Genomic DNA, 24,401 nt, shown 5'->3' with positions numbered 1-24,401 from the left:
CCTAACGCTCGCCTATCTTTGGTTTTGTATCTACGGAAATATTGAGAATGAGGCTCTGTAACTTTGTGTGAATATTCCGAAATATATTAGGAATCGCTTAAAACGAAAAAAAAAAATTGATTTTTTTTTACCCTTATAAACATTTAAATAGAGAAAATGCACAAGATTGCGTACGAAAAAAATTCCCAAAAATCAGTGTGATTTTTAATCTATTTAAAAATTTTATACACAGTTTCAAACTTCAGTTTATTTTGTGCTTGTTGTGATATGAACTATATTTTAATAAAAAAAAAATTAAAATTACAAAATAAATAAATAAATAGTCAAAACTTATCGTTGCGTGGTGCGCACTTTATTTTGGCGCTGACTGTACATACAAACACACAATCCATTGAAATGTGTAAAGGCTAAAGGTATAAGCGGCAAAAAAAAACAAAAAATGTATTTGCTTTCTTTTTTAAGATTTAGGTACGAGTATGAAAGTACACAAAAATCCATAAAAAATAATGAAAATGTATTGTTAATGCAACTACTTCCATATTTCTTTGAGTCTGTTTATATGAAATTGCTTCAGGCACTCAGAATGAATAGCGAATTTTATTTTTTCTTGTGGACTCTTTGTGCGAACTTTCTACGACACCGTTATTATCCATCCATTGAAACACACGAGTTGACCCACCAGCAAATGGTCGTGTGAGGGGAGCAGAAACATGCGGCAATATAATAAATTCAAGAAATTTTAGGGTCAACACAAAAGGGGGAATTTAAGATTGCCATGAACCAACTCACTTAGAAATAAAGTGAATAAGCAAATGCAATTACTCAACGTCGAGAAAGGTTGAAAACGAAAAAAAAGTGGAAAAATAAAAAAAACAGTCCAACCGCAGAATATCAAAGCCATTGACCACTAAGCAACCCACCAGCCAACCAGCGCATTCACCCAAACGTAATCATAATCGCCAACCCAAATAACCGCAAACTAACTTGTTCTAGGCAACAAAAAAAAAAAAAAATCAATTCACCTTATTGGGGCGGCTGCTGGTGAAAGGATCCTACGAAGGGTCCTTGCATACATATGTCCATATGTATGCAACATAACCAAATGCTCAACTGAGCATACATTTGACATGTTGCCATGCTCAAGCATTTCCTGCAGCTTATCCGGTTTAATTTTTTTTGTTCTGTTTTTTTTTGTTTGTATCGAGTAGATGCCGCACACACATTGCTCCTTCTTGCTGGTTATCAATCATTAAAAAGTAGAAATTGAATTTTTACGTCCTTGCTCTCTACTTCGCAAACAAATTTAAGTTTATTACTGTATACCATAATCGGTGAGCGTTTTCTTTTCCTTAAGTAGAGGAAAAGGGGAATTTTTCAAAATTGAATTTTCTATTTTTTCAAATCTGTTGCTGTTTTCTCCAGATTTTATTATTTTTCGTTATTTTATTCCGCTATTTCTAAAAGAGTAATATTTTTCCTATTTTTGTGCTTTTCCCGCTTACAAAGCATAGAAGTCATAGCCGTGCGTAAATCAAGCTGAAAGTTTAGCAAGAAATCTAAACAGAATAACGAAAAGTTCGCTTGATACTTCACATTTGAGCTCCTTACTTTGTTGTACACAGATTTATATACATATGTACGTAGGTGCAGTCGCTATGTGGAATATATGATCGAAATAATAATAGCCTATTTACTAGTTGAAAATTGTGTGCACTATGTTTTAGTTATCTGAAATATTTTGTGGGGAAAACCTTCTCATGGCGAAACTAGTTCCCAACTAGTGTTTTGAGGACCAGTTCGTAATTCGTTAAACTTTCACCAGTTGTCTTTAAAAATAAATGTAAATTTTGCTGGTGAAAAAATCGACTTAACAACTAGTGTTCTTCGGTTGGTACATGGTTTTTTAGTGAAAAAAAAAATCTAGTTCACAAATAGTGCTTTAAGGTGCAATTCTAAGTGACTGAATAGGTGATTAAAATTAAATGTAAATTCAAAACAATTTTTTGTAGAAAACTAGACTAGAGAACTTTGGTCGTGAACTAGACTAGGGTTTTGTGGACCAGTTTGGAAGTGATTGTATTTTCAGCAGTTCTGAAAAGATCGTGGTTTTTTGGTGAAACAAATTTAGTTCACGCCTAGTGTTTTACGGAACAGTTAGGAATTGATTGTATTTTCACCAATTGTGATGAAAAATAAATTTTATTTAAGCTGATTTTCTAGTGAAAAATATCAAGTTTACAACTAGTGCTTTGAGGAGCAGTTTGCGACTAAATTTTTTGACTAAAGTTAAATGTGAACTAACATTATTTTTTGGTGTAACAAAATTTATTTATCGACTAGTGTTTTACGCCCCTCGGCAGGCAATGGCAAAGCTCCGAGTGTATTTCTGCCATGAAAAAGCTCCTCATAAAAATATCTGCCGTTCGGAGTCGGCTTGAAACTGTAGGTTCCTCCATTTGTGGAACAACATCAAGACGCACACCACAAATAGCAGGAGGAGCTCGGCCAAACACCTAACAGAAGTGTACGCGCCAATTATTTATTTATTTTTTTTACGGAATAGTTCGGAAGTTATTGTATTTTCACCAGTTCGGATTTAAAATAAATTTAAGTTAACGTGGCTCTCTAGTGAAAAAATCTAGTTCACAACTGGTGATTTGAGGACCAGTTTCTTAGTGCGTACATTTTCACCAATTGTAATTTAAATGATATGTAAATTCGTCATAAATTTTTTTCTCAGCTGATTTCCATCTTTAAGCAAAAATTAAAAAAAAAAATTTTATAGGAAATTTTGTTTAGATTAATACTCCCATTTGTAGCCCATTTCCTATCAGTGCGCAAAACTATTTTGAGTTAGGGAATTTGTAATGAAAAAAAGCGAGCAACTTTTGAAAAACGAAAGCTGATTAGGTCATAAACGAGCTAATTAAAAACAGCGAAACAGGTCTTTGGAAGAGCAGTGTGAGGGAATAAACTAGTTATGGTCCCGATTTTACTGGTTTTGTTTATCTAAAAAAAGTAAGTCTTCATCACAAAAGCATGAGACTTCAATTTTATAACTGTGAGCACAGAGAATTCGCGCGATATTGAATGGAGAGTCCAGGATAGCGGCAGGCTGAACAATTTACGCTTCCATCCAAAGGACATCAAATAGGCTTCTAAACCTGGGTAGAGAGAGCTTAACGAAATCTCGCTGGGGACTGGCATTGTAGTCTAGTAACTAGAATTAGTAGAAATAAGCCTCTGCTGTTTTTGCGAATCGATGCAGCCCTAAGGCTGCTCATCAAGAGCCGTTTTAGGCTTACGGTCAAGCACAATAGATCACATCAGAGGTCGCAGTGTATTATGGCCCAATAAATATATTTTAACTCGCGTTTGGAATTAATTTAATGACATCAGATTGGACGGCCACTGTGCGTTGTTAATTCGCTAGAACAAAACATTTTTCCAACGTGATGTAAATGTGCGAATGGTTGCAAATTCAGTCTAAAAAAAAATAAACATTTTAGATGTATTGGTAATTAACTGTTTGGTTCAATTAAAGTTAGGGAAAGTCATTCACAGTAAACCGAGGAAAATTATAATTGAATTGTGGCATCTTTTTTTAATTATAATTCCAAATATTGACGCGCATTTTTCTTTCGCATTTTGAATTGCAGATTTCAAATTCCTATTTATGTACCTATTATATGTATGGATCACCACCCTCCCTCCACATACTGAGTTATTACACTCACTTACCTTCGGTGCACTCGCAATGCGAATCCAAGTACGTTACCACTGGCGCAGTGGCATGGCGTGCGCCCAATAGTCGCGCTCGTATCAGACCTTCACGGCTGGGGGCACGCAATATCTGCACCTTTGGATAGGAGCTAAAGTAATCGTCCAGCTGTTGCTTGGTATGTGCTGCAACGAATATAATGAAGTATTAAAGAGCGGCGAAAATGTGAAAAAAGCAAGCATGGAAACTTTAAAGAGCATACATAATTAAATTGCAAATTGCTTGAGTAGCTGGCATGCATGCAAAAGCCGCATTAAAATGCAAAGCGTGCACGCATGCGCAGCAACGCATAGTCAAAACAATCAAGTGCATGCATTTACTTCGCCAACTGTTCGCAACTTACGCATATCGGAGAAATCGTCGACTAGTATGATTTTGTTAATCAACTCTGGCGGCGAACGATCCAACACTGAGTGCACTGTCCGCAACAACACCGACCACGCCTCGTTGTGGAAGCATATGATGACATCGGTGGCGGGAAGATTTTTCAAATAGCGGCCTGGTTCCTTGCACCTGTAGAATGACAGGAGTAGAAAGATATTCTTAGTAACTTTTGTTGTTGTTGGTGATTTTTTTTATAATCTGTTATGTATGAAAAGTAAAGGAAGAAGCAGCATTAATCAATGCTGTAGAGTGTGAACAGGAAGTTGGTATTTGGTAGGCGCAGGATCGTGTTGAAACAAATGTACGAACAAGGCACGTGACAGCAATGGAAAATCGTTTTAAAACACTGAGAAAAATTAACTATGTCGTTCAAACTGGAGGTAATGGTAATGGCAGTGGTAACTTGTGGTAATTAACAGGAAATGGTGAAAGTATGGTAATGCTAATGGTAATTGTAATGGTAATGGTATTGATAATGTTAACGGTAATGATAATTTTAATGATTATTACAATTCTACTTAAACTGGTAAAAGTATGGTAGTGGAAATGGTAATCATAATGATAATGGTAAGGGTAATGATAATTTAAATGCTTATTACAATTGAATTTAAACTGGGAAAAGCATGGTAATGGTAATCGTAATAATAATAATCGTATTATAATTGAACGGAAAGTGGCAGTGGCACTTCTTTTTAAAATTGAATAGAAAGTGGTAACTGTACGGTGATAGTAATGGCAATGGTAATAATAATTGTATGTAATGCTTATTACAATTGAACTGAAAATGGTAAAAATATGGTAATGATAGTGGTAATCGTAATGACAATGGTAATAATAATTTAAATGCTCATTGCAATTGAACTGAAAATGGTAAAAGCATGGTAATGGTAATAGTAATGCTAATTTCAATGCTTATTACAATTGAAGTTAAACTGGTAAAAGTGTGATAATGGTAATCGTAATAATAATGAAAATGGTAATGATAATTTAAATGCTCATTACAATTGAACTGAAAATATTAAAAGTATGGTAATGGTAATCTTAATGTAATGGTAATGGTAATGCTAATTTCAATGCTTATTACAATTGAACTGAAAACGGTAAAAGTATGATCATGGTAATCTTAATGTAATGGTAATGGTACTATAAAGAACAAAGGTAATGATAATGATAAAACTTATGTCGGTTGCATTATAAATGGCAAAAATATGGGAGTAACAAAGCTAATTATGATAATAATGGTTATGGTAATGGTAATGATAATGGTCAGGATAATTGTTTTGGTCAGGATAATCGTTCGTAAAAGTTATTGTAAGTTTAATTGTAAAAATGTTGGCATTGGTAACGGTAATGGTAATTGTAATGGTAATGATATAAGTAATGTTAATTGTAATTATAGTAGTGTAAGTAGTGGTAGATGATAATGGTAATTTTAATGATAATGGTATAGGTAACAGTAATTATAATTATAATGGTAGATATTTAGTAATTGTACTAGTAATTACTATGGCATGAATAATGATAATAATAATGGTAGCGGTTAAAATATTCAGATCTAGTAGTTACTAAAATGGTAGTGATTGTAACGCGAATGATTCTTTCTGAGAATTCATCATTATTTTTCCCCTCTTTGGTACTTACCACGCATCACGTGTATCCGGTAATGATCGATGCACTGATATCATGTCGGATACATATTGATTGAAAGCATTCTTCGTCCAACCATCGTCGACGGCTTTCTTCATCTCCTCTGTCATATTGGTTGGCAACACTACCGGTTTACCCATTTCGCCAGGTGCATCCTTGGACGGCGATGGTGCGATGAGCACGCCTTTATCTGGAAATGGAAATGAAGGAAAAATTAGTTCTAATACATAGAAGAATGTTGCAAACAACCTCGTGTGAAATTTAGCATCCCTAATCAATAGTTATGCAAGTAAACCCCTTGATTAATTAGAACAAGGAATATTATTGCTGTGTGGCTAAAATTTGTGCTTTAGACAATAACCTATAAAATATACCGGCACATAGAGACCTTCATCGATATTTTAAGGCCACCATGGCATCTTCGCTTTCTTTTTAAGGGTCTTAATTTTTTTTTTGTCGTGGATTTTCTGACACTCTGACTAAATTTTTTCAAAAACCTCTTTGAGACTCTCCCTTTCTTGCCCCTGGTTGCCGATTGTAGGGAGCAGAAAAAGGAACGGAAAGGTCACTAGAGTGGGAAGAGCGGGAAAAATTTGCAGGTTGAGTTTAGGTTTTTTTTGAAGTGAAACTTCTTTTGTCTCGAAGGATGAAACGCTGTGAGGAGTAAAACCATAGCGTTTCATCTACATGTGACGCTACGCCAGCGCCATCTGTTAAAAGCGTGGCGTGGATGAAACGCTGTGAGGAGTAAAACTACGCTAAACTACGTAAAACTCACGCTATGCCAGCGCCATCTGTTAAAAGACTGGCGTGGCGTGTCGTCGTGAATGTAATGCGGTCGTTTATTATTGCATTCTTATCGAATGTAATTTGTAAATATGACATTTGATTGACGGCCGCCGTAGCCGAGTGGGTTGGTGCGTGATCACCATTCGGAATTCACAGAGAGGTCGTTGGTTCGAATCTCGGTGAAAGCAAAATTAATGAAAACATTTTTCTAATAGCGGTCGCCCCTCGGCAGGCAATGGCAAACCTCCGAGTGTATTTCTGCCATGAAAAAAATCTGCTCATAAACATATCATAAAACAAAATGAAATAAATGTATAAAAAAAAAAAAAAAAAAAATTTTCTTGGGATTCGAACCAAGGATTTCGGATCGGAAGCCCACATTGCTAGCCGCTGGGCTATCGCGCTGTGCTGTCGCCGCAAAATAATGTATCATAAATCTGTTTACCATACCAAAGACCATACACTTTGCGAACGCATTTCGGTGGAAACAGTTGACAGTTCTCCCAAACACAATATTATTAGTAACGCGAGACGCGTCATAGAGTGTGTGTGTAGTTTTGAGCAAATCTTACAAACATATTTTGTTTCGTTGATTGATTTCTGTTAAATATGGCATCAAATCAACAAAAACGGAAACCGAAAACAGGTGCTGAACGGCAACGTGAGTATTTGGAGCGTAAAAAATTAAGAGCTACTGTTGAACACCGTGACAGTGAATCCTTCGGTTGTACGATAAGTGATAATTTGTAGTACCAACAACAAGATGCGGAACTACCATTGATGCAGTATTTCATCGATACCTTGATAGATTAGAATGTAGATCATTTTTTACGTATTTCAGTTACCATAAAGCCCTTGTTTCATTTTTGGAAAACGAATCCAATAATGATAATGACAATGCCGAGAACCAAATGTAATTGAGTACAATAAATTCATTTCTTTTTATATTAAAATAAATAAATAATTCTGTTTAATAAAATTCCATTCCATGCTTTCCATGACTTCTGCATGCATTATATTGAAATAATAGTTAAATTATTGATTTGTTGATAAAAGAAGTTTCACTTCAATCGTGCGGGTTCCGTGAACTACCACACACTTTCTTTTTTCATTTGTCGACTTAAGGGGACCAGGCGGTCTAAAAATTTCAAAAAATTTAGTTTTTGTTTTTCCGATATTTCGAGTTTCGAGCGTTCGAAATTTTAAGAATATACTTTGAAATTTTTATGCGCAAATTCTGAATATTATAGCTCCTACAGCCCATTAACTAAGTACAGAGCGGTGTGCGCGCTCCTATACCTCAAATTTTAAACTCATTTATATCGAAACGCCTTTTTTCGGCCTGGTGTTGTCAAAAAAAAAAAAAAACAAAAAAAAGAAACTATTCCACCGAATCGTCTGAAATTTGAATATGTTGTTCACAACATCAATGGCTATCGCCCGTACTAGAATCATATTATTACTTCAATTATTTAGTATTTTTTTTATTAAAAACTGAAAACAAAACCCGATTTTTAGAATGTCCGCGCCATTTTGTAATTTTTTTTTTTATTTTAGTACGTGACATAGCTACAGTCATACTGATTAATATTTTTGTTTTGGTTTTTTGTTTCAGATAAATAGAAGAGCCAAAATGGCCAACAGCGTCCAAGTCCAATTTTTTAAATTATTAAAATAAAAAAAAATATTTTTGACTTTTGTATGTAAAAAACGTTAAATAAAAAGCCAAAAAAAATTTAAATTTCGTTTTTTATTTTTTTTATTAAAAAAAAAAATTCTGAAAATACTCTAAATTTTCGAGCTCTAGACACCGGGACCCCTTAAGCTCAACAATTTCGTTAGGTGGGGGCTTTTACAGCTGATGAGAGTACCTTCGTAATAGAATAAATTTAGACTTTTAGGCTGAACTATCATTGACGCTACATTCTTAGGCACTTAAAGTTCTCTGGTTGAAATTGCTTAGAGAAAGCTTTTCACTCAGGTCATCAGCCAAAGACTGCTTATTGTAATTTTAAGCAAACTGCTAAGCCAACCAATTAATCAACCATCACGACAATCTGTACTACAAGTGTTTCTTTGACAGTGTTGTGATCGTACGTTTCAGTCTTAAGAAATAGCGCGTCAAAGATGGAGTCCACCAAGCAAGAAATTCGTCATATTTTACGTTTTTACTACCTTAGAGGTAAAAGTGCAACAAAGGCGGCGGAAAAAATTTGTGGAGTTTATGGGCCTGATCCTGTAACGATTCGCACAGCACAGCGTTGGTTCGATCGATTTCGTTCTGGTGTAGTAGATGTCGAAGATGCACCCCGTACTGGTAGGGCAATCGTCGTAGAGACTGATAAAATCGTTGAAACTATCCAAAGACACCGGCATGTGAGCATTCGCTCGATTAGTCAGGAACTAGGTGTAGATCACAAAACCGTTTGGAACCATTTGCAGAAGATTGGATTCCAAAAAAAGCTGGATGTTTGGGTGCCACAGGTGTTGACGCAAAAAAATCTCTTGGACCGAATCAACGCTTGTGGATGGTGACTGGCGATGAAAAGTGGATCACGTACGACAACGCCAAGCGAAAAAGATCGTGATCGAGAAGCGGCGAGGCGGTCCAAACCATCGCCAAGCTCGGATTGACCGCCAGGAAGGTTTTGCTGTGTGTTTGGAAGGGAACTATCCGCTATGAGCTGCTCAACTATGGCCAGACCCTTAATTCGGTCCTCTACTGTGAGCAGCTTGACCGTTTGAAGCAGGCGATTGACCAGAAGCGGCCAGAATTGGTCAATAGGATTGGTGTTGTGTTCCACCAGGACAACGCTCGTCCTCACACATCTCTGATGACCTGCCAGAAGCTACGAGAGCTCGGATGGGATATCCTATCGCACCCACAATATAGTCCGAACCTAGCACCAAGTGACTATCATCTCTTCCGGTCCATGCAAAACGCCCTTGGTGATACCAAGCTGGCCTCAAAAGAGGCTTGCGAAAACTGGTTGCCTGAGTTTTTTGCAAATAAGTTGCCTTCTAAATGGCAACAAGTTTGCGAACAAAACGGGGCATATTTGACTTGAATCGGATAATTTTAAGTACGTTAAATAAAGCGCATAATTTCGATCACAAATACGACATTTCTTTTTCCCCAACCCAATATTTATCCTATAAGGAAATAAAGTAATAAAATGTCCCACTTAATATCGCCTTCGGTTTGTTCAATGCCTTTGCGTATCCAAATTCTTTACTCTTAAGTGGCATTCAATAGTCAGCCAGTACTAAAGCATTACTTAAGTATACAAATCCCTTTGGAAGAATTCTTGCAAGGATCTCTGTAAGCTTTTACTGTTGCTGGTGCAAAAAGCTGCAGCTAAGCTGCATCAGAGCAATTGGAACTAGTAGCCGCAGAGCAGTAGGGACGATTGATTGTTGCACACTAACAATGCGATGGGTTGGTCATGACACCAGTCAACGCATGCAAGGGCACACAGATACACACATACATACTCGGTACCCACAAATACAAGCACAAATAACACAAAGCCACACAAAAATGCAAAGTTTACATATACGAATATATTCAGTGAATGTGAACAAATGCCCCACAGCAACATTTATCCCTCAAAGTAATACAGCAAAAGAAGAAAATTTACAGGATCAAAGCGGAGGAAGGATGTAAAAACATTGTTGCATGCCACGCTGGGCTTGGAGAGGAAAACTAGAAGTCAGATGTGCGCATAGATGTGTGTGCAACACACCACTATAGTTTTTACTCACATGAGCCTGCCTGCAAGTGTGTGCGTGTGACGCTGGAAAGATGCAAAATGCAGCCAGCGGCGAGCAGTGTCAAGCTCAAATATCAGTGCAATTTCAATCCATTAAGAAGAACAACGGCAAAAAACAAACGGTAACAAGCAAATACGCACACATTTACGAGTACATGGAACTGTTTGTTGCTTTTGATTCGCACGCATACGCAGACACAAGGGAGTGCAATATGTCAGCCAATGGCAGGATATTTGAGAGGTTATTCTAAAGTTTTTGCAAAACATTCTAGGGAAGCGCTGACATGGGACAAAAAGCATGTGAAGTGCATGTGGAACGGAAAGAGTGAAAGTTGTGGAGAGAAGCAGAAAAAAAGGGGAGTAAAAAGTGTTAAGAATAAAGTTTGAGAATATTAAAAAAAGGAATGGTTTTCCGTGAAGCAGGGCGGATTGAAGGGGCGTATAGAAAATGTAACAGGGGCACCACGTATGAGTATCTATAAGGTGGCAGATACTACTTATACATGCATAGAAGGTTGTTTTGTAAAGCCAGGGACTTGGCGATCTTTGCCACCTCAGTACGGTCGGCAGCTAGAAAGAATGTACTGAAGCTAAGATCGGCGCTTAAAGCTTACAGCGTAGGTAAGGCAATAAGAGTGAATAGACTACTTCAGGCCCAGTATTAGATGTGCTAATTGGTCCACCACCACTTGATGCTTTCATCCAAGGGGAGGCCTTGAAGGCCAACTGCAGGCTGAAACACAATGGGAACTGGTACGGCCCCTGTCCGGCATTGGAAACCCGAGAAGGCTTGGACTTCTATCCAACGATTCTCTCCATGCCCTTTGACTCTATGCCATTAAGAGTCGTGCTTGAAAAGAGATACAATGCGGTGCTGCCAGAGGCTCAATTGTGGTCAAACTCTGAAAATGAGCCCGCCAAACACTGTTTTCGCATTTTCACGGATGGCTCTAGGACCGAGCACGGCCCCGTCTCTGGTGTCTACGTGGAATCCAGCAGGGCCAAACTGCACTTTGCTCTTGGAATGCATGCATCTGTGTTTCAAGCGGAGGTTGTTCAAGAAGCGACGAGCTTTGTTGTGGAAAACAGATGGAGATGTGTCTGCAGCGACAACCAAGCTGCGCTAATGGCCTAAGACAGCCCCCCATCCACTTCAAGGGTAGTCGAGTCCTGTAAATCCAGACTGAACTATGTCGGTAGACATAATAGCCTGATGCTAACATGGGTCCCGGCACATGTGGGTATCAAGGGTAACGAGAGCTCTGACTCCTTAGCTAGGAAGGGCTCCGGGCCAAAGAAGTTAGCCGCACAGCCCGTTCTGCCACTCACTTCTGCAGCCATCAAAGCCACGGTTAGCAAATGGGTTACTACAACCTACAAGCGAGCTTGGCAGGCTGAGATAGGCTGCGGATGGTCTAAACTGATGTGGCCTGGTGTGTCCGATCGACTGTCGCAAATTCTCCTGTCATTAAGCAGAGGGGACTGCAGACAGCTGGTTGGACTGATGACAGACCACTTTCTGTCGGCGAAGCACATGGCAAAGTTACGCATCTTAAACAGTGTACTTTGCCCGGCTTGTGAAGCGGAGGATAAGACGGCAGACCACTTCCTGTGCATCTGCGCGGCCTTCGTTCGAATCAGGTTTGAGGTCTTTGGCACTGATGTGCTAAGAAATGACCACCTTACCTCCTTGGCACCACAAGATCTACTCAGATTTCTTCGGAGATCGGGTAGATTAAAGGAAATTAAATGGGAATCCAAGTGCAGTACAATGGACTTAATTGTGTCTGAGTGCAGCACTTGGTAGTTGTTCCGACAAGAAAAAAAAGTCAAGTAAGTCGGTTCTGGAGATACAGTTCCAGTAGGAGTAGTGTTCTGCTCCAGAAAAGGTGTCTCACATGATTGAAAATTATGAACAACAGATTGACAAAAAAGTGTATTTACGAGGGTAGCATTTTCTATTTTGCGCTTTTGCAACACTACATGTTTTGAACTATAACTCGATGTTTTTATCAAAAAGATTGGTACTCGTATTTGTTAGCACAAACTTAGATATAACGTTTTCACTTATGAGCTTCATTTGTTGCTTTTTCAGAGAGTTGAAAAACTCATCTCGCCCAAAATATTGGATTAACTCGTGAAAATTTTCATGCGATTATTTATTACGATTCTCGATGTGGATTAGCAAGACAGGATATATGAAAATGTAAATTATCATTGCACTCTCATGTGACGACAACGACAAAATGTGAGGACTACAGCTTGGGAATTTGAAGGTTCTGGTCCGAGTTCGCTCTTTCAGATATGACTCTTTCAAGCCGTATTAAAAGTTGCTTGTAATATTTGAATAAAAAAAGACCTAATATTGGAATTAACAAAGCATTTATAACAAATAATTATAAAAGAAGACAATTTTGTTTTTTCCGTTCCAAGATTTTTACTCTGGACCACAAATGTGCCATAACCCATCACAGCTCTTGCGTTCCCAGCAGATGAGTGAGCCCCAGATATAAATTTCGTATTTCGCGACCAACTAGTCAAAAGGGTACGACCCACTGGCCTCTTTTTATCCTCAAGCAAAAGGGAACTGTGGCTTCCATATAAAGAGATTAAAGTGGCAGTAGTCGCATGTTCCTATGTGGCTGATTGCGGACACATCCCGGACAGGCCGCATTTTTTGCAGGGAGGCATGTGAGAAAAAGTAGCCTCAGCCACAAAAATATGCACCCGTGTATATACACCTGTGCCCACATTATTAGCAGCGCCTTTTCGTTGACGATTTTACGCATTTTCTTCCATTTAACGAATGCACGAATTTTCATTTATATGGTGAAAATGCAGAAGGCCGCTAGCAAAAAAAATTTCAAAAAATCAACGCAATTTTTGAACTACTTGAGATTTGTAGTTTACTGTAATAAAATTCAATGGACTATAAAACTGCATACTCGAAATCTTACTAAAAATTCTCATGAAAAAGTGCGAAATTTTGAAGAAAATTATTTTTTAATTTTTAAAGTTTTGTACAATATATGAAATTCTGGTTTCTTGTATTTTCTGTTTTTTTTTTTGCATTTCTGTTGTTTCTTTCTGGTTTCTTTTAGTACAAGCTAAATCTTTATAGAAAATAAAAAAAGTAAATGCAAAATAAATAAATAGTCATAACTTGGCCTATATGTCGCGCTGCTATTTTTGTGCACGCAAGTATGAGTAACTTTGTTATGCTCTTTTGCACAAATGACTTGAATGTTTGACTATTGGATGCCTTTTCGTTTGTCGCTCTTTTTTCAGTACATTTTAATATGTTTTTCATGAAAGCCTTGTGATTTGTCAATGTCAAGCCAGCCTGGGTGTTTATGTCTTTTTCGACTACCAGGCGTTGGAAGGACCAACGCATATTCGAAAACACACACACACACACACCAGTGTAGCAACTGGAAAAGTAATAAAAAAATATAAAATAAAATACAAAAAATGTGCTCCCACACTCACAAATATATTTGTTTCGGCTTGCAACCCGCCAACTGCCGCTTGTTTACTTTTCTTTGCGAGTACTTCATTTTCCTTTTTCGCTTTGGCATTTTTCACATGTTCAGGCTTTCGGGGTCTTATGTTTTCGGTTGATATTTTGGCAAATTTTGTGGGCCACATCCTTCAATTTTTTCTCTACTTATTTGGTGCTTTTCCACAATCATCGATTTTTATTTTTTATATCCTTTTTTGTATTTTGCATTTTTTCGAAAAAATGCCATAATTTATTCATTCATTCATATCTTAAACACACAGGAGTCTTTTACGTTACGTTACACTGTTTGAGTTCAATTCGATGCGTAGTGGCTGGTGTACAGGGCGACAAGGACACTTTGTTGCACATTTATAGCATATTGTTAGGCGTTATAGGGTCAGAGTAACTTTGTAGTTCCCTTTTTGTATGTTTTTTCTTTCATTTGATGGAATGCAAATAGGAATTGGTATTTATGATATTTGTTGCATACAAAATGGGAGCACGAAGGAATAACCTATGGGTATTCGTGTGGGAATTTGGCAAAAGTGTTGCTGTAATGTGAAATTTAGATAAAATATGCATGGAGAATATTGTAAAAAGATTACATATTCGTAATTGTCATAAAAATTTCAAACTTTTTAATTGGATAAAAACAACTGAGCACACAAATTTTATAGTCCTTCAAATTTTACTACAGTAAAATGAAATTTTGAAGTAGCTCAAGATTCACGTTGATTTTTGATCATTTTTTCTTTGAGTGATTTTTAGGAAAATTCAACAAATTTTCAGCAAAACTGCAAACTTTTTAATCTGATTTAAAAAAATAATACACAGTTTTATTGTCCATTAAATTTTACTACAATAAAATGAAAACTTGAAGTAGCTCAATATTCCCCTTAATTTTTGTAATTTTTTTCGCATTTTCCCAAAAAAAAAAATTCTCGTGCCTTTGTTATATGAAGGAAATGCTCAATAAGTTCAAGAAAAACATTATCAAAAATCAAAAAGAGTTTTGAGCCACTTCAAGAATTGAGCCACTATAACAACTAAACGGGCTTTAAAATTGCATACCAAAAAATATCCTAGAAATTCTGAATGAAAAGTGAGATATATTAAAGGAAACTGGATGAATGTTTAAAAGTTTTGCAATAGGTTCAAAATTAAATTGAAAAATATGTAGATGGATAGCGTCATCGGCGCGGGTGCATATTCGGAAGACATTGAAACTTCCAAGTAGTTTCGTCTGAGAAATTTGAATAGTACGTTCTCGGAATAAAAGAAATTTGCAGGATAATCAGAAATCATCCACAACAACTACCAGAAGTACGTTTTTTTCAGTTCATAGTTAAGCAGTCATCTTGGCTATACGAGGGGTGCCTTTTACATGTCGGGATTAGAGAACAAAAACAAATTTTAATCATCGAAAATCACTTTATTGTTTTTCAAAATATTCTCCATGAAGATCTATACGCTTTTGCATGCGTTTGAACCAATTGTCGAAGCACTTTTGCCACTCTGAATGAGGTACCTCCAAAACATGCATTCTGAATGCCACAACCGCTTCTTCAGGTGTCAAAAAACATTGACCTCTCAGTTTATTTTTTACGTACGGGAATAAAAAGAAGTTATTCGGTGCCAAGTCAGGACTATACGGCGGATGACCCATTAATTCGATGTTTTGGGTGCTCAAAAATGCAGTTGTTTGAGCCGATGTGTGAGAGCTCGCATTGTCTTGGTGAAGAGTGATCCGTCTTTGGCGATTGGTTTTCCTAATTTCTTGGAAGACAACTGGCAAACAATTGGCTGTGTACCACTCAGAATTTACTGTTCTGCGTTGTTCTAGTGGTACGGTTGCGACATGTCCAGTTTTTCCGAAAAAACAGGCGACCATTTGCTTGGAAGTGCTTCGTGCGCGAAGAACTTTTGTTGGATTTAGCTCATCTTGAAACACCCATACAGTCGACTGCTATTTACTTTCGGGCTCATACGCGTAAATCCATGATTCATTACCTATCACGATATCATAGACGTGTTTCGAGGCCCCGCGCTCGAATTTTTTGAGCATTTCCTTCGACCAATCGACACAAGCCTTTTTCTGAGCGATTGACAAATTGTGTGGGATCCAACGCGAACAAATTTTTTTGACAGTCAAATGTTTATGCAATACTCGTATTGAATGTATGCTGGTCCCACTAATGCCTAAGATTGTCTCAATCTCACGATAGGTCACATGACGATCTTTCAATATCAGTTCGCGCACAACATCAATGGTTTTCGGAACAACAACTGATTTTGGACGACCTTCACGAAATTCGTCTTGGAGTGAACTACGACCACGATTGAATTCACCATACCATCGATAAACACTGGTCCTTCATGGAGCTTCATCGCCCAAAATGCTGAGTTAATCCACGTCGAAAGTTGTTTGGACCGAGATGAATCTTTTAAGTTACTGTAAACAACACAAATAGCGCTGGTATTTCAAAACGTTCTTAGTACGTAAAAGCCAAAAAGTGTCAAACTTTGCGATACAGCTGTCAGTTGCCAGATTGCAACACCAGGGTTGCCAAATCCGGCCAAATAAAAGGCACCCCTCGTAATAGTGGTGTACCAAAATCACACTTTTTGTGCTAATTGAGGCTGGGATGTGTGACTCAGACAGCACATCTAGCAACCAACTCAAAGCTCACTGCACTTATGGGCCTATAGAAAACCCTATGATCGGAAGTGGAGTCTGCACTCAAATGATACAGTGATCGGTTGCCCGATTGTTACTTAAGCCTCCGTTAACAACTGTTGCGATCACTGTCTCTTGAACACAGAATCAAATGGAATTTGTCCAACTACTTACATCATTCATAGTAGTCTCTTTTCAAATGAGAAACGCTGAATGCGATGAGATATCCAAGCATATTTTGTGACAATGTCCGGTCGTGGCCTGAAAGAGATTGAAGCCTTCAACTCATGTGTTGTTTAAACCCAAGGCACTAGTCATTTGGAATCCAAAACCTCTTGGCTTTCATTAGCGCCATCCAGATCTTTCGACCAATACAAAGTTGGGACACACTCATCGAATGCAATAGATCTTTTTTGGTCAGTGTCCCCTTATCCAAATATCAAATGGGACAACCTCGAACGTTGTTATGAGATCGGCGAGCTTCAAGTCTCCCTGCATTAGATTGACTTGTTCTTGTCGTCGGAGTCTGCCTGGAGTCTGCTCATGTTCGCTCAGCTTCACTAGCCGAGCGTCCAATATTCCACCATGGACTTACGCATCCATTTCTACTCATAGGTGACTGTTTTAAATAGCTGTCACTGAGAGCCAATTCGGTGGCGGTCTTTCTCTTTAAGAAGAGATATAAGATGCCGTCGATCACTTTATTGCATTATTTCTCTCAAATACTCCAAGAGACACTTCATTAGATGTTGTTGTCATCGTCCAAGCTTTTGCGCCATACGAAAGGACGGGCATAATGAGAGCTTTATAAAGTGAGAGGACATTACTACTTGGCAAGAAAGATTCTACACTGGATTTCAAGGCTGGATGGAGGATGGTTCCGTTTATAGAAGTCCACGCAAGTACGGAAAGTCCCTGATTCAATTGGGAGTGATCAGGACGATTCTTCTGCATACCGTCCATGCAGATCACAACTTCCGGGCGTCGCCCAAGTCTCCTCTGCGTAGCTCCCGAACATCCGTTTGAGAGCGAGCTAATGTGAGAAGGCAAAGCAACCCAAAACACCTGGTTGTACGACTTGGGACCCGCTACGTAAAAATTCTTCCCCAATGAAAACGAGAACAAAGCCTCGGATGAGAACTGCTTATTCTGATGATGACCCCTGCAAACGGCACTCGACTACTCCTCGCAAATTAGGCAACGTTTGTAGTCATTATGCTGGATAAAAGGGTGAACTGGAAGGAGAATACAACTCAGTGGTACGGAAAGGTTTATATTGCCCTCTACATGTGAAAAGTAACCTTACCTAAGATTAACTAGAGCGAACGAAGCTCTAAGCGCGATTTAAAATCTCTAAACCCTTGGTTGTCAGCGTACCAGATGGCAGCTCTCGTTGCCTTACGCTTGAGAAAACATCCCAGTGAAGTCATAAAACCTTAGAATACTCAAGTAAACCAAAAACATAAACATCTTTCTTGCAAGTAGCATAGATCGCTGTGCCCTGACTTCTTAGCTGAGCGCAACTGCAACACAAAATGGTAGGTCGGTTGCTTTTCACGCAAAAAGAGTAGTTTTTTTTTCTTCAAAAGCTTCAGCGCAGACTGCACATATCTGCTTAATAGCTGACAGGTCACTTTATGAATGATTTAAACTGAGAATTCATATGCGTAGCTAATTTTCTTTGCCTATTACTCCTTTTTTTTATGGGCAAAAGTAGTAAAAAGATGTTGGAACGTAGTAAAGCAGAAGCATAAAAATTCACTCTATTTTGCGTTTCAATAATTCACGCACTCGTTATGCCTGACTAAGCAGTAATAGAAACTGCACACACACGCACATACATACATAAACAACCACTCCAACATAACCAGGACACGATGAACTTTATGAGGTGTTGCGTGTGCTGACTGCTGCGATAAAAAGCAACGCTGCATGGAGTGCGAGAGGCAGCCAGTCGCATTAATAAATTACAAATGTTCTGACATAAATTCATAGAATCATAAAAATTGCAAAGCACAGCAAATTGAAAGGAGTACTCGTAGAAGAGTTCAACAGTGGAAAAGTTTGAACGGCAATATGGATGAATCAATGAATTTTGTGAGCTACACTACTACATACAAATTCAAATAAGTGTGCGTGTATAGTACGTATGTAAGTACATCTATAAAGTTTATGTCGGTATATATGTGTTTGTGCGTTTATGTGTTTTTCGTATTGAAAATGAAAATCGCACAACAGACTGTCGAGGCATTCAGGTACTTTACAAATTTCCTATTTGCAGGGAGTGAGGAAATGCGGGAAAAATGTTGTAATTTGGGTTTGAGCGCATTTTTGCTATTTTCTCTATTTTCGCTTTGTTTCACGCATTTACATGGGTTTTAGTTTTATGCTTGTTGGAGCACAGTTTTGTGAGGCTATAAATGCATTGTTCGAAATATTTGTAATATAAAATAAGTCAAGTGTGCACTGTGAGCAGGTATCGAATATGGCATGGCTTGCAAATAATGGACGCATTGTGCGCTGTATTTAGAGGCAGTGGCGGTATTTATGCGGAGGAGGAGGACTGAAGTGATTGAAAATACACTGAGTTGGTTTTTGGAATGAGAAATTTAAATGAAATAAATAAGGCAAGAAGATAAGTGAAATTACGGTTTCTCATAAGGTACGCAATTTATGAATAAAAATTAATTTCTTAATAAAAAAAAATCGATTATTATATTATCAAATAAAAATAGTCACTAATCACTAAGGCTTTCGGTCTATGCGCTTTATCGAGTAACTAAAATTTAGTAGAAAGAGATTTAAAATTTTACTAATTTTCTTTGTCTACCTTAAAACTATTCTTTTTAAGCAAAAGACAAAAAAAAAAAAACAAAAAAAAATTAAATAACGATTTAAACCATTTAGGTAACAAAAATATAAATTAAATCAATTTAAAAAGAAAAAAACAAAAAATAAAAAAAAATTACAAAATTAATTTTTTCAGTTAAAACTTTTGGATAAAACTTAAACAATTTTGATAAAAAAATTATATTAAATCAAATAAAAAAAAGGGGAAAAACAATCCAAAGTTATTTTTTTTCGGTTAAAACTTTTGCATAAAAATTAAACAATTTAGTTAAAAAAAAATTAAATTAAATCAAATTTAAAAAAGAAAATAAAAAAACAATCCAAAGCTAATTTTTTTCTCAGTTAAAACTTATGCATAGCTATTCAAACAATTTAGATAAAAAAAATTTGATCTAATTAAAAGAAAAATATAAGAAAAATAAAACAAAAATTCTAAATTTAATTTTTTTAATCTAAAATATGTCAAAATTCGAAATTTAATTTTTCAGTTAAAGCTTATGCATAACAATTCAAACAATTTAGATAAAAAAAAATTTGATTTAATTTAAAAAAAATATAAGAAAAATAAAAAAAATTCCATATTAAAATATAAAATAAGTCAAAATTCCAAATTAAATTTTTTTCAGTTAAAACTTATGCATAACAATTCAAACAATTTAGATAAAAAACTAAATTAAATCAAATTAAAAAAAAAACAAATTCAAACATATTTTTTTCCAATTAAATCTTATACATAACAATTCAAACAATTTATATGAAAAAATTTGATTTAGTTAAAAAAAATTTATGAGAAAAATAAAAAAAATTCAAAATTTATTTTTTTTTCGCAGTTATAACTTTGCATATCAATTCAAGCAATTTAGTTAAAAAAAAGTGTGTGTAGCGTAGCAAAACACGGAGAAGGGTCGACCGGGGTAAGTAAACGCCAGACACAAACCGTGACAGCAACGCGCACTACTCCGAGCGTTTATCAGCCGCACAAACGCAGCGATTCTAGGATCGCAGCAACAGCACAAATTACCGAAAGGCAATACCAATAAATCCGACGCCGGAATGGATAGCACTTTATAGTACGCACAAGCACTAGCCAGGAAACGGAAATAAGCGCCAAAAAGTAGACACCAAAAAAATGTCAAAAAAATTGCGCCAAAAAGTAGGCACCAAAATATATTTCCTACAGGTTTGCACCAACAAAAAAGCGCCAAAAAGTAGGCAGTGTTATTTCTCACTAGAAAACTCAGGAAAAATAGTAGTACATCTAAGATATATATAAGGTATAGCTCCCTCTCTCCTTTTTTTCTACGTTATATCTTTTTTCTCTCTCGCGGAACGAAAATGCCCAAACCGTTGCATGGCCTTGAAATTTTACTCTCCATTCTCGCTCTTCCATCGACGCCTAAGAATTTTCACTTAAAAAATTTGAAAAAAAAGTCATTCACATATAAATATGTATGTATAATAACAAATATAAAAACAGTTAATCAAAATTGAAAATATTTATGTAAATAAAACACAAATCCATAAAAAAAAAATTGTTGAATTGAAAAAAAAACTTTATGTTTCAAAAAAGCAAGGAAAAAAATCCCTGCTCACAGAGCAACATCATCAGCTTCAGAGGTGCTGAGTGCAACTATGAATTGCTTTTTGGACTCCCACGATACTGCACCTCCGCCGATCAAAAACACGTAGCCTGTATAAGACTTTCGGTCGATCAAGTCACCACCCTAGTCAGCATCTACGTAGCCGAACACTGGCTCGTGATTTGGTTGGTAATGCAGCTTATGATCGGTCGCGGATTTCTGTTGCACTGTGACAGCTTACCGAGTGTATAATATAGGGTCGCGTCGTAATCACCAAGTATGCGAGCGTATCAGTTAGTGATTGATAAAAAGTTTGATCAACCTTTTTTTGCTGTCGTCACCTCGCTTAATTTCATATCCAGCATCTAACGGCGTTGAGCGCGGTCGACATTCGCTCATATCGTATTATGTTAGCAGTATTTTGCCCTACAACAATTGTGCCAATCGCGACTTCGCGCTCAACCTCTATTCCCAAAAAGTAGTTTAAGGGACCCTTCTCGACTAACATGAAGTTGCTTGAGAGTTTAGCTTGAGACACTGCTACAGCAATAACCATCCGAATAGTGGCGAAACGAACAACAGGTGAAAATTTTTCGAAATAATGCACGCCAAATTTTTGCTTGTAACCTTTGGCCACTAGTAGAGCCTTAAATCTTTCACTTTCGCCATGTTGATCCTTTTTGAGGCTGAATATTCATTTACAGCCAATACTTTTCTGCTTTTCGGATAAAGTCGTGAACGTCCAGGTATTATTATCAATAAGAGACGAATACTCCTATACAGCTATCCACTGTTCACAATACGGGCTGCGCATCACATCTACATGGGATTGCGGAATATCGATTTCCATGTTCTTATACACAGACTTTAAAATGTATAAATCAATTTAAATTTAGCCGCTTCGCTAGTCGACCTGGTTTCCCTGTTGGTTTCCCTCCTTCTTCACCGGAATTACCACCACTTCAACGTCAACGATTGCGCTCTCTCCACCAACTGCTTCACTGTCTTCGCCGACCTCATTTGATGCCAAGTTCTTTACAGCTTCTTGAAGAAGTATCGTAGCATCAAAACTTTTCCTTTCCAACATCTCTTTTTTCAACTACGCGTTGAGAAACGGCGTCGTTTAGGCGATAAGCTTTTGAAGTTATTGAATACCCAACCATGTAAAACGTTTCACCTCATGCTTGGAACTTGCTCTTTTGTGCTTTATTGAGTGCAACTGTTAATGAGCCAAATACTCGAAAATGGCTTACTATAGCCTTGCTCCCAGTCGATGCTTAATATGGCGAATTATCTTGCAACAATTTTGTTGGACATCGGTTATGAAGATATGCAACTGTTGCAATATGAATGAGCGTTACTTTTTCGCCTAGTAAATAGTGCATGTTTCACTTTGTCCTTATAGAATAATTTATTGCAAAAGACACTCCTCTTCAATATGGTCAACCAAATGATCCCCACGAGATCACTCACATTGTTTCGGAAATCGTGCTTTTCGGCTTTTCATTTCGTTATTTAAATTTTTTTTTGTTTTGCACTTTCGAGAAGAAAATTGCAGCTAAGTCCAAAATAATGGTAATGAGCAAAAAAGCCAAGCTTATAAATTATCTTCTTTATCCGAGTTAAGGGGTTAGGAGTAGTAAGAATTTACAAAAAATTAGATTATCTATTAATAAAAATAATTTATCTAGTCCCATTGATTTTAGATGAATCTTTTTAGGACGATCACGGCAAGGGACTTCTGGAGAAACGGGCTCCACACAAACAATGATAACTTTTACAATTACTGATTTTATTTATTTTTTTTAATTTTGCTGAAGTCAAGTCGAAACATGATGTATTAATGCTATGTTTTTATTTTAGTAAAATAAAGCACTGACTAGCAAAAAAAATTATTGAAAATCATCATTTTTTTCGTGGCCGCTAATGGACGCTCTCCAATCGTTTTTATCGAGCCTGGTGTCAAAGTGAATGCGACTTATTATCGGTAAAATGTTTTAGAAGCTGCTTTAGAGCCGTGGGCACGCAAACATTTCGGTCGTAGACCATGGACGTTCCAACAGGACTCGGCTCCGTCTCATAAAGCTCGTGTGAACCAAGAATGGTTAAAAAAACATGGTCCACACTTCATTTCGCCTACACAATGGCTTTTGAAATCGCCAGACGCAAATCTGATGGACTATTCCATCTGGTCCATTTTGGAGAGCAACGTGAGGACTAAAAATTATGCCAGTATGGATGCGCTGAAAAAATCGATTATACGAGAATGGACCAAAATACCTCAAGATCACATTCGTGCAGCATGCAACTCATTTTTTGACTCTTTCAAGGCTATAGTCAAGGCAAAAGGTGGTCATATCGAGCTAAAGTGAATATATATTAAAACTGTAATCATTTTTGAAAAATTTTGTCTTTGAAATCAATAAAAACTAATTTCACACAAAAAAATTATGGTGTTTTGAATAGGTAACACTTCATATCGTTCACCCTGTACCTTTCATCATACGAGTAATGGTTTAAATGTTTACAAGTTTAAAGAAAAATATTTCCCGCAGTATTCGTACACATTTTCTACATAAAACTAGCTCCTGAATGCACAGAAAATTTCACTACGCCTGTGCACAGGAGCCTTTTAGTTCAAGCGGGCCTGTGTGAAACGCATCGACGCGTAAGAAGGCATTTACGCCACCCGCATGCAGTTTAATAGTTTCCATAAAGTGTTTATAGCGCCATGTTATAACTAGGCAACAACTGCTATTCAACTTGCTACTCTTCATAAATTTTGCACAGCCATGCTTAAAAACATAAGCGGGTTGCAATGCAGGTCGCCCAGTTGCTGTTCGCTGAGCTATGCATTTGAAGGGAAACCAATTCATTTACGCACAGAACGCAATATAAAATATATATAATTTCGCTGCTTGGCTATTGTAGTAAGTAGCTGGCGCTTTTGTTTTTGGCTTCAGCTATTGCTGCCAATTCATATTGGCACTCACTACAGCCGGCAGCATTCATAATCCGAAGCGTGAGCTGGATGGTGCCACAAGTGCATATTCGGTCGTCATGCCGTATATCAAATAGAATTATTGCATGTCGAAAAGTGTCAGAATATATGTGCTCATGTACGTACACGAGTATCCATAAATACCCACACTTTTGTAAGCATTTTCTATTATTGACAGCTATAACGAATCAGCAGCGCAGAGAATTGACTGGCCAGCAAAAAAGCAAAAAAGAAAAAAAGCAGCAGATTTTCAGATTTAGTCGAATCATTGTTGCGTATAATTAGTTGGATACTGATTGCGTAAAATTACTGATTGGAATAGCAGAAGCAACAATTTTATTTTCTGAATGCAGGTCAAGAACGCAATGACTACTGAAAAACAAAACATGCTTTACAGACTCGCACTACAGATATACA

The 24,401-nt window shown here is 37.1% G+C and overlaps 1 protein-coding gene across 2 annotated transcripts in view; it reads right to left on the bottom strand.

Moving 5' to 3' along the window:
- The window catches only part of LOC129246129 (putative polypeptide N-acetylgalactosaminyltransferase 9), a 210,733-nt gene that overhangs the window by 114,977 nt on the left and 71,355 nt on the right, over positions 1 to 24,401 (bottom strand). For both annotated transcript variants that reach the window (XM_054884690.1, XM_054884691.1), the window contains exons 3-5: positions 5,807 to 6,002; positions 4,125 to 4,294; positions 3,742 to 3,906 (exon numbers count right to left, since the gene is read on the bottom strand). In XM_054884690.1, the coding sequence (XP_054740665.1) occupies positions 3,742 to 3,906; positions 4,125 to 4,294; positions 5,807 to 6,002 (531 nt within the window). The remainder of the gene's footprint in view (positions 1 to 3,741; positions 3,907 to 4,124; positions 4,295 to 5,806; positions 6,003 to 24,401) is intronic.

Source organism: Anastrepha obliqua, chromosome 4, assembly GCF_027943255.1.
Source record: "Anastrepha obliqua isolate idAnaObli1 chromosome 4, idAnaObli1_1.0, whole genome shotgun sequence".
Classification (NCBI taxonomy): Eukaryota; Metazoa; Arthropoda; class Insecta; order Diptera; family Tephritidae; genus Anastrepha; species Anastrepha obliqua.
This window is presented reverse-complemented; position numbering and strand designations above follow the sequence as displayed.